General features: G+C 35.5%; 1 protein-coding gene across 1 annotated transcript; it reads left to right on the top strand.

The window, feature by feature from the left end:
- The first annotated feature begins 2,462 nt into the window (after positions 1-2,462).
- On the top strand, positions 2,463-11,017 carry LOC103339198 (protein kinase family protein / protein phosphatase 2C (PP2C) family protein). The gene is made up of 12 exons (XM_008242481.3): positions 2,463-2,800; positions 2,965-3,082; positions 3,209-3,375; positions 4,015-4,082; positions 4,179-4,402; positions 5,851-5,902; positions 6,953-7,496; positions 7,629-7,698; positions 7,798-8,017; positions 8,104-8,208; positions 9,704-9,799; positions 10,621-11,017. The coding sequence occupies exons 1-12, from the start codon at positions 2,686-2,688 to the stop codon at positions 10,813-10,815; spliced, it is 1,974 nt and encodes a 657-aa protein (XP_008240703.2). The 5' UTR covers positions 2,463-2,685; the 3' UTR covers positions 10,816-11,017.
- The last annotated feature ends 216 nt before the right edge of the window (positions 11,018-11,233 follow it).

Raw genomic sequence — 11,233 nt, 5'->3', positions numbered from 1 at the left:
TCGGGTGTTTCGAGAATTTTCCGGTTGACGGAATTTTCTCAATGAAGAGATACTCGAGCTAGACTAGAAAGATAATTTTCTAGTCAGGATTTTGATATTGCTATTGGGGTAAAGTCCCACACTGGAATAACACACAATAATAAATGCTTATAATGACTTAAGTAATAATTTGTTATGCCAAGCTTAGTAGCGTGGGTCTGTAAGCAGGGCATTAAAGAGATTGTTTGTTTGAACAAAGCCTTGTCAAATGAGGTGTGATGCTCTTGGACCATTCACTACGGTGAAGTCGCACAAAATACGCCCTCTACCCTTGGGTAAGTAGGGCCACCCAACCGAAACTGGTGGGTAGCAAACGCAAAACTCTATGAAAATTTGATTGGGGTTGTCGGGTACCAGAGAAAAAAAAAAAAAAAAGGAAGAAGAAAAAGAAGAAGAAGAAAAACCTGGACCTCAACCACACATCAAGAGCCATTACACCTCAGTGTGCTGCCTGCCTTGGCGTCTCATCACACAATCACTTTCTCTTCCTTTCTCTCCCAACTTCCAAAACAACTATATATATATATATATATATATATTATGTTCTTTCATTTGTTGCAACTTATTAATAAATCAACAAATTGGTTCAGTTTCTAATTTTATTTACTTTATAATTATTGGATGAATTATACCTATGATGATCAGAAGGCTGCGGAGAGGATTTAGATGTACTTGCACTGAAGCACAAAGACAGCACAGATTTCTTCAAGACAGGGTATTGACCCATTGTTCCACATCGACCAGTTGAAGGAAGGAGGAGAACGGAGCTGTGTCAAGAGCTGGTTTTGTGATTGTTTCCATAGAAGTGATTTTAGCAAAATCACTTGGTGACTCACCAACATGGAAGTGCTTTTGCGCATAAGTTCTTTAGATGTTATTTTATAGGGTTGGGCTACCTAAGATCGAAGGGTGATGCACTATCACAGTCGAAGAAAATTTTTAGAATCCCATGTCAAAAAACACTCAATCAATGCTTATAATGACTTACTACTTTGTTATCATCATACAATGCTTATAAGAGAATTTTTTATTTTTTTCTCTTGTTTAAATCTGAATTTCTCTGTTTTGATGTTGATTATTTTTATTTGCTTATTGGCGACGACATGTCGTACATAAAAAATCCGTATATATGAATTATATTCCTACCAAAATGAGGAATTTGAGAATAATTACCTCTTAATTATACGGGTACGGCTAAACTAACCCTATTATAATTTTGAAGAATACTTTATTTTTTTGAATACAAAAGTTCGGGTGTGCTGAAAATTATTACAGCTCTTCCAATCCCAAAACCACAAACTCCTGAAGCCTTTTTGAATACAAATGTTTTGCTTTTGGAAGGAAGCAATCCTCTTTGTGATGCCCGTTTTCATTGCACACACAGAGTTAAGTTCGCATAACTTAACTCCACCGACACAAAACGATATAATGGAAATTTTGAAACATAAATTATTGCAATTCATCGACTAATTAATTATATAGACAATTTAATGATTAATAAAGCAACTGTTAAGAAGAAACACTCCATTTCATATTGGAGAATTTGCTAGTGTGGATTTTGAAATCACTATTAGGGTGTCATAATGATGATTATCGTAAAGTCCCACATTGGAAAAAGACTCAATAATACAAATGCTTATAAAGGGTTACATAACATTAAGATATTGTCGAGTCTAGTAGCGTGGGCTTGTAACTAAGCTGAGCATTAAAGTGATTGATTGTTTGAGCTAAGCCTTGTTAGGTGAGCTAAACCTTGTGTGAAGTCGCATTAAGCACACCCCTACCCTCGGGTTAGTAGGTCCCCCAACCTTAATGGTTGGGTTGCAAACCAAAAAAATGGATATGATTGGGGTGTTGGGTTCCATGCCTAGACCCCACAGATCAAGAGCCACTATACCTTAGTGTGCTGCCTGGCTTGCACTCTCATCACACAATCACTTTTTGTCTCTTCCTTTCACATCGAAAGACCAAATTTCATAATTTAGTTTCATCCTATTTGAGTTTTTCTTTAATTATTACCATTGAAAACTAAATTATTTTTTAAAAATGAAAAAAAAGGTTTGGGTCATTTCCTCCTTGTGTTTGTATATGTTTCTTAATGCGGTCAATTCTGTTAAATCTTTCTTTTTTATAAAATTTCAAATTCAACCTAAAATATATATTTTTTAAAATAAAAAAATTTACCACCTCCAGTTTCCCGCTGAGACCTCAACCACATAGATGGGAGGTGCATTCAGAAAGTGTAAATAAAAAAAAGATTTTTTAGATTTTGTAAATATTTAATTAATTAAATAAATATATTTTCATTATTTAATCCACGTGCCAAAATATGGGTTAGTTCACATGATAACATCACATTTAAAGAAAAACATAATAGTGGGACTAACGAATGTATTAAAGTGATACGAAAATAAACTTTATGCATAGAACTCACTACTCAAACAAAACAAAATATCGCAGGTTGAATTTGTACTATTGAATTTCATACGATAGCAGAGCGAAAATTCCTAACAGCAGACCTCCCACAGAAAAAACACCCGTACACTCCCTTTTCGTAATTTAATTGCTGCTGCTTTCTTTCTTCTTCGCCACACCGACTTACAACGCCAGAGAGAGAGAGAGTGTGTGTGTGTGTGTTTTGGAGAGATGGGGCTTGAAATTGTGGAACCAAACGCGTGCATTAGAGGTTGCTGCAGCAGCAATTCCATTCCTCTCCATCTTCCACCTTCCTCTTACACTCTCCTCAAACCAATTGCCCGAGGTAACTCACACTCCTTTTCCTCTTTCCAGTCCAGGCTCTAGCTAAGGCTCTGTTTGGCTAATGCCTAATGCCTATCGCCACTTGCCTTTTATTTTCGATATTTCTAATTAATTGATTAATTGGTTATTTTCCGGTATGCTTTTTGGTGCTGATTGTGTGTGTAGGGGCTGAGAGTGTTGTATATGAAGCAATTTTGGATGGAAAGAAAGTGGCTGTGAAGAAACCCATCTTGTCTACTTCTGAGGATCTTGATAAGTTCCACAAGGAGTTGCAATTGCTATGGTATGTTTTGGGTTCATGTATAATTCACATTACATGTTTCAATGCTGTGAGGATATAGTTCTGTATATGTATGTATGCATATGAATCTATTTATGTGTATGATTCGAGTATATATGAACATTGAAGTAAGCTTGATCATCCGGGAATAGCAAAACTGGTTGCCGCACATGCCAAGCCACCCAATTACATGTATTTCTTCGAATTCTTTGAGCCTCCGAACTTATCTGAGAAATTACACATGGAAGAATGGAGTCCGAATATCAATCAGGTGCTTGCGGTTGCTGTCCAATTAGGTATGACTTAGTTGCTTCTGTGTTTTTCTCTGAGTGTTTTTATGAGTTCAGATCATCTTAGTATTTAGCCCTACCATTAACAGAGGAAATGTGTGAACTAATTTTGTAGGAAGGGCAAGTTATAATTGTGATTTTGATTTTATGATTTAATGGGCTCTGTCATTTTACCCTCTTTATTGAACCACCTGGGTATCAAGTATCACAATAAATACACACACACACACACACACATACAGATTTATACATATAAACATACATACACATGTATATGTTAAGCCTCTGAGAGGTCTATGGTTTCTAGCCTCACCACAAAGGGTGTCTGAATATTTCTTAAAATAACTCTGGGTGTGCATGCATGTGTATGTGTGTGTCAGCAGGGGTTGAGCTAGGATTTTTAGTTTTGGGGCCATAGAAATTAAGAATGGAGGATAACCGCAAGATGGTCTATAGGATAAATTGATGATGGTTCAGCAAGATGTTGTACTGTAACATCATGTATAGATCGAACTTGTGTTATGTTGATGAGTTTGCTATAACAGCTTATTGCCGGAAACAGGCATTTTATTTTTACTACTATTTTCATTTCGAGGTTTCTAAAATTATTTAGTTGCATGAGTTTACATTGTTTTCCTTTTCCAGCAAAGGCTTTGCAATATCTGCATCACCTCGGGATTGTACATAGGGATGTGAAACCGTCAAATATTCTTGTAAATGCCTTCCTTTATCTTATTCTGTAGCAAACAGAAATCCTCTTTTGACTTGTTTTGGATGAATTTAACTTATATTATACCCTTACGATGCAGCTGGACGAAGATCTTTATCCACACTTAGCAGACTTTGGTTTGGCTGAGTACAAGAAAGATCTTAAAGGAGTTTCTATTGGGAATTGGAGGTCATCTGGAAAACCTACTGGTGGTTTCCACAAAAAAAACATGGTTGGAACTCTCATTTACATGGCACCTGAAATACTAAAGAAGGAAATACATACAGAAAAATCAGATGTCTACAGCTTTGGTATATCAATTAAGTAAGGATTTAAGATTTGATTATGCTAAAAACTAGCAAATTTTATTCTACTAGATCTATGCCTACAAGACAAATGTAACTGAAGTTGTGTTCTTTCAAGTGACGCTATTTGCTGTTTGTTATAGATTTTTGAATTGAGCCTTAGAACCTTTAAGACCTTTCAGGGAACCTAAATATTTTTAATGGACAAAGTTTCTATATGGTATTTGTACCTAACCTTAGCACCTTTAACTTGTGGGGAGATGCTAATCAGACTTTTGACGTTGCTGATAAAGTATGTTGATGCTAAAGATTGGATCAACATCGAAATAAGAAAAATAAGATCATGCAATCCTAGAACCAGGGTAGCTGTGGTATTAATTATTTTAAATCACTTTCAATACTATCCCAATTAAACCCAAGTCACTCTCTTACTGTGAATAAAATGAGTATAATTGAGACATCTCAATAGAGGTAAAATTGATATCATAATGTTGAATGGTCTTTGCTAGATTTTCTTCTTGAGGTGAAGAGCTGTCTATATATTGGAGAGGGAGAGTCCTTTTTGCAGAAGTAGGATTCCTTCAGAGAGTAATTTGGGGATGAATTTCTGTCTTTTTTTGTCCAATATTGGAGGGATTTACACTTCCTCGCAAATTGGTGCAAAGATATCTTTATTTCCAACTTGTTCAGTGTAGAATAGAAAAACATTATTAGACACTGCCTTAGTTAAGATATCTGTTAGACTATGAGTTGATCTTCGGTTTTCATGAATGAGTGCAAATAATCTCTTATGTCAATTTTTCCTTTATAAAGTATCTCCACCTCAACATGCTTAGTATTTTCATTTTTAACCAGATTGTGTTCAATGTTAATCTGTTGTCGCAGAAGAGTTTCATTGGTTTCTCAAGAAAGATTCGCTCATCAAGCCCCTCTGCTGTCACAGATTCTTGAGCTATGGCTCTAAATTCTGTCTCTGCACTGACCAATTCTTGCTACGCTATGTAACCATATTTCCTCCTACGAAATTACAATTTCCAGAACTCGACCTTTTGTCTATAATAGAACCTGTTTGCGTGTGTATCTCGTTCAACATCTAGGTGCCAATAGTTGGTAGAAAGTAATAACCATTTACCTGGAGCATACTTAGGATCCGATATACAACTCCACCCATGAGTCTCACTAGGTGCATGCATGTCTGGACGTGTGCGAATAGACTTCGTTTGAATAATTATGGTAAATATATATAAATTCACAGTCAAGGATCATTCTTGCAAGATACTATAATATAGTACTGCAAAATTAGAATTATAGATGTAGTTGAATCATAGTGAATAGTAACATTGTGATAAATGCTATTTATACTGGTAATTCATTATTGATGCTACTGTTGTATAGAAAAATATGCAGTTTACAGTTTTTGTGCCCTTTTTCCCATGAATTTGTGATTTGACGATGATCCTCTTGCAGTGAGCTTCTTACTGGTGTTGTTCCATATACTGATCTTCGTGCGGAAGCCCAGGTTAGCCTTTCTCAATTGTATTTGGCTTACTTGTGTTATGATTTACGATGCTGATATATTGTTTGATTGATGTGTCATATGATTCTTGTTGCTAATACACATGTTTGCATTTTTACGTATAAAAAGAGGGAATTGTATTGAAAATTCCGGTTTATTTTTTGGCTTTCAGTATGGTTAAATGCAGAAATAATAATATTGTAGAAATCAAATATTGGTTAGAAATAGCTTTCATCCAGATTCAGAAAGGTTAAAATATTTTTCTTGTCGACGAGGCACCGCAAGGCGCATTATATGTTCCAGTTGCAAATGTGGCACATTATTCGTGGATGAAAAGTTTCAATCTAGAATTTAGTAGAATTTAAAGGAATTTGGTGGAGGTAGAAACTCTAGGTGTATTGAGTTAAGATTTTTACAAACGACATTTGAGCATAATAACTGTTAATGATTTGTACTAGTATTTGGAATTTAAGTTACTGGATAGTTGAAATTCCATTTAATCATAGTGAGAAGCATTTAAGGACTTCTATTTTCTATTATTTTATTAATGAACTAGTTCAAGGATCGGATACTGAAAACATGCAGTACTTCTGTAGAAAAAAATGTTAATAACAGACCTATGTCTAATTAGCTATTTAGTTATTTAAATACCTTTAAGCCATTTGGTCCTGGTGCCTTTATGTTCTATATATTGACTTCAACACGGAAGAGTATTGCTAACTGCCCAACAATCCATTACTGTGCCTGAAAATTTCTTCCTATCCATTGGTCAAGCCTTTGCTTCTATCCTATGACATATTTTTGTTTGACAGTCGTCCTTTATATTTAGTAAAATTCCTTATCATCTATCGATGGATTCATGTATATGTTCTGACAATACTATTTTCTTGGGTTTCAGAGTGGCATCTTTTGATGGAATTGTGTTTGTTATACAACATAAATTTTGAAGCTTAATATGAATAGGTCTTTTATTTTATGGATTTGACTCTTCAAATTTATCACTGTTTAAGATCATGGTAGCTGACTGATGCGTAATATTTGTGTTGCTGGCAGGCACACACTGTACTGGAGATGAACTACACTGAGCAGCAACTAACAGCAGCTGTGGTGTCTGATGGATTGCGACCTGTTCTTGCTGGTCCTGAATCTGGTGCACCATCTACTTTGTTGTCACTGATAGAGAGGTGTTGGGATGCAAATTCTCAAAACAGACCTTCTTTTGATGACATAGTTGCAGAACTTGGTACAATTTTGGAACAGGGAGAAAATATGAAAGAATCAGATATTGTCTTTCCCAAATCTTCTAATTCTCTTGGTGATCAGCCGGTTTATGTTGCTAGCAGCCTTCAAGCTTACCAAGAGGGTATTAACTGGTTTTCTCAGGGAGAAAATTTCATCACAAGAGCTTGTCTACCTAAACCTGGTACAGCAATCTGGCTTGCATCAAATGATCCCTTGGCATATAATCCAATACTTTCTTGGGGATCCTTTGCTACATGTGGGAGACGGGAGACCATGGAGGACACTCATTTCCTTTTGCCCCAAATGTTTCATCAAGGGGACATACATGCTTTTGGTATCTTTGATGGTCATAGAGGTGATATTCGGTGATATATCTAATTCTAATTGTGTATTTAGGATTTTTACTGGTGTCACGGTTGATTCAGTCCTACTAATTCTTAACGCATCCAAATTCCAATGTTATGCTACAAGGATTTACCAAATGCAGGTGCAGCAGCTGCCGAATTTTCAGCTCGAGCGTTTCCAGGATTCTTGCAAGCTTTAAGTTCAACTAGCAGGTTTCTTCCGTTTCCATTTCGTTTTCAACATTATGCATATATGTGTGTGTGTGTGTGTGTGTGTTATTTGACCATAATTGATTTTATCCTTTGATGCAGTCCAAGTGGTGCATTATTCGAAGCATTCATTAAGACAGATATTGCGTTTAGAGCTGAGCTGGATTTTTCTCGTAAATCCAAGAGAGTTATCCAGAAGGACTGGCATCCCGGTTGCACTGCAGCAGCTGCTCTTATTGTTGGAAACAAGCTTTTTGTGGCTAATGCTGGTGATTGCAGGACCATATTGTGTCGGGCTGGCCATCCCTTTGTTCTAAGCAAGGTGACCGGAACTTCTTACATTCCTGTTTGGTTGTTCTGGTTTAGTACAAGGTGTTATTTTTCTCAGTATAATGGATGAAATATTAGGATCATGTTGCAAGCTGTCTTGAGGAGAGGGAGCGGGTTATTAGTGCTGGGGAACAAGTTAGATGGCAAGTAGATAATTGGCGGGTGGGTCTTGCTGCTCTTCAGGTTTGTCTCTTTAGATATCATGATAGTTTTGTAATGTTGTCTTCCAAAAATGTTTTCTTTTTGTTTGCTGATTTAATGGACTGTATGCTGCAATTTACTTGAGCAGGTTAGTATTATTTTCCAAATGGAAAGCTCGCACACAAACCTTTTTTCTGAGTTAATTGGTAGAACTTTTAGAATCAGTTCAGAAAAAAATAGACAATTCATAAAATCTGGCTGAGAGGAAAAGCAAATATAATCATCTTCCATTGTAATGTCAAAGTAAAGGCACATATGTGCCACTTAGATAGAGCTCATATATTATTTTATACATGAACAGCTACCAAAGAGAAATTAATCAGTTCTGTACAATCCTAATTTGGAAATAATTGCAACTTTGTTGAGACTTGTACAGTTTTGCGACGCAACTTGTTGTCATGTTGGTTTTGCACATGAACCTATTTTTCGAGTTAATTGGTAAAACTTTTATAATGAGTTATAAAAAAATTAGACATTTCATAAAATCTGGCTGAGAGGAAAAGCAAAAATAATCATCTTCCATTGTAATGTCGAAGTAAGATTTTCTTTGAAGGCACATATGTGCCACTTAGATAGACCTTGTAAATTGTTATTCATACATAAACGGCTACCAAAGAAATTAATCCGTTCTGTACAATTCTAATTTTGAAATAAAATAATTGCAACTTTGTTGAGACTTGTACAGTTTTGCAATACAACTTGTTATCATGTTGGTTTTTCTTCTAAGAAAATGGAAAATAAAATTTGAAACCAACGTTTTAGGTTGATCTTCTATGACAGAGGAGTTCTTGCTGACTTTTACAAAAGAAAGTTCACTTTTCAGAAGAGGAAAGGTTTTGTAGCAGAGTTAATAAAAAATTAGACTGACAGGTCTTCTATGTTTATGAAAAATCGTTCATTGAACTCCGATTTATAATTTGGTGTGAGATTATGAATGATTTGTTTCTACAAATATATGTGCTAAACTGCTAGCTTTTTTGACCAATGATGTAAGTTGCCTACAACATGGGGTCCGTTGACTATTGATGTGGGTTTTATAAGAATATAAAAGTAATGCTTGATATGAGTTTTCTTGATCTTGAGCTGTTTGACGACACTGACATCTCTTTTTTACATGACGATTTGTATAAGGGTAGATCTTTAGGTTGGTTGTGCCAGTACTGTTAATTCTGCTGCTATTTAGGAAGATGGCTTCTTATAAGTTTTAATCAGGCCACATTTATGGGTTTTCCTTTTTGAAGGAACTTGTGAATAAAATTCTGGTGTACTGCATCAAATCAGCTTTTTTTTCCCTCCTCTCTTGGAAAGATATGCTTCAGAAACTTATGACCTGTATTACGTGTAAATTTTTGGCCTAACAGTAACATGTATTTGGATTATTCCCTTTGCCACCTGAAGAAGGCATCATGGCAGTGAACGGGTGATACCTTACTAAAATGCTGTATATGTGCATGTTTTACATTATTTCTTTCAACAGGTCACTCGTTCCATAGGGGATGATGATCTAAAGCCTGCTGTAACCGCCGAACCTGAGATAACTGAAACTATTCTTTCTGCAGAGGATGAGTATTTGGTAAGAAATAAGATTTTGATAAATAGATATTAAGTTTGATGACAGATATATGAATTGATTTTTTAAAACTAATGGTTAGGTTTTGGAAAGAATATAACATGAATGAGGAAAGAACCTCTTCTGAGTATGCTTCTTGCATGTAGAGCTTCAAGTATATTTTACTTTGTGATCAACATTTGAAGCTTTCTTTCTCTATGATTTAATTATAGGCATACATGCTTCTTGAATATTCCCCTCTACAATTATCACTGTAATCATCTTTCATCCTGTTTACTGCTCGGACACCACAAAATATTGCACGTCTTCCTGTCCAGTTATCTATAATTCTATGTTTGTCATAAGGGCTTTTCTGGCATCTTGTCAGTGATAATCATTTTTTCACCTTAAATACAGGGTAAGAATAAGACTGTTGTTCATTTGTAAGTTTATGTGTGATACCATGATGGAATCTTGGAGGCCATACACATGTAAGCAGTTGTCCATAGATTACTAAATTGCTAATATTGACTGGGAAGTTCTATGTCATAAACTTAGCATCTTCTGATAGTGCTGGTCTTCAATGTTGCTGGATGCTGTTTAAAAAATCTCAGAGCTCTGTTATGAGTCAAAATGTTCCATGAAGTTAAAAATACTGGAAAATTATTTATTTGTATATTATTTATTTTTGACAATGACATTTCATGCTGGCAGGCAACATAACCCACATTGAGTTTTCTGTCTAAAAACAAATAATCTGATTGCTTAAGATATTCAATCTAAATTACAATTACTGTTTTTTGTTATTCTTACTTTTTTGAGAAAAAAACATTTTTGTTTGTCAGGTAATGGCAAGTGATGGATTGTGGGATGTTGTGAGCAATGCAGAGGTTGTAAGCATAATCAAGGACACTGTGAAAGAGCCTGGAATGTGCTCCAAGAGATTGGCGACAGAAGCAGCAGAGCGTGGCAGCAAAGACAACATCACAGTCATTGTTGTCTTCCTTCGTCCCGTCTCCACAGCTGAGAGAATTTACTAGGTTGGTTGATAGTTTCCTGCTTCTGAATGCGAATAGTCGGGTTAAACAATCAAATGTCGGAAGATATGATGAACCTGGGTAATAAAAATTGTAGTTGTACGATACTGACAATGTATGTGAAATTTGCATCCAAATTAGTGAATGCTTCTTGCATGTAATAGTTTCATAACATTGATTTATACCATGTATTTATTTTCGCCAATTCAGACATTCTGAATGCAGTCCTTCTCCTTTTGCCTGTGGGGCTGAAAAGAATTAAGTGAGGGGAAGTCTGGAAACCATTGTAGATGATATTACTAGAGTAGAAATAGAGTCCAGTTAAGGAATAAGTTGTTGAATATCATTTCAATGTTAAATATGTTGAACTGCAATTTGGAATGAAATCTAGCAAATGTGGAAAAAATTTACTCATCAATCG

The sequence above is a fragment of the Prunus mume genome, linkage group LG8 (assembly GCF_029339155.1).
Source record: "Prunus mume cultivar Tortuosa linkage group LG8, ASM2933915v1, whole genome shotgun sequence".
Taxonomy (NCBI): Eukaryota; Viridiplantae; Streptophyta; class Magnoliopsida; order Rosales; family Rosaceae; genus Prunus; species Prunus mume.
Note: the sequence above shows the minus strand (reverse complement) of the source record. Positions and strands in the feature narration are given on the sequence as shown.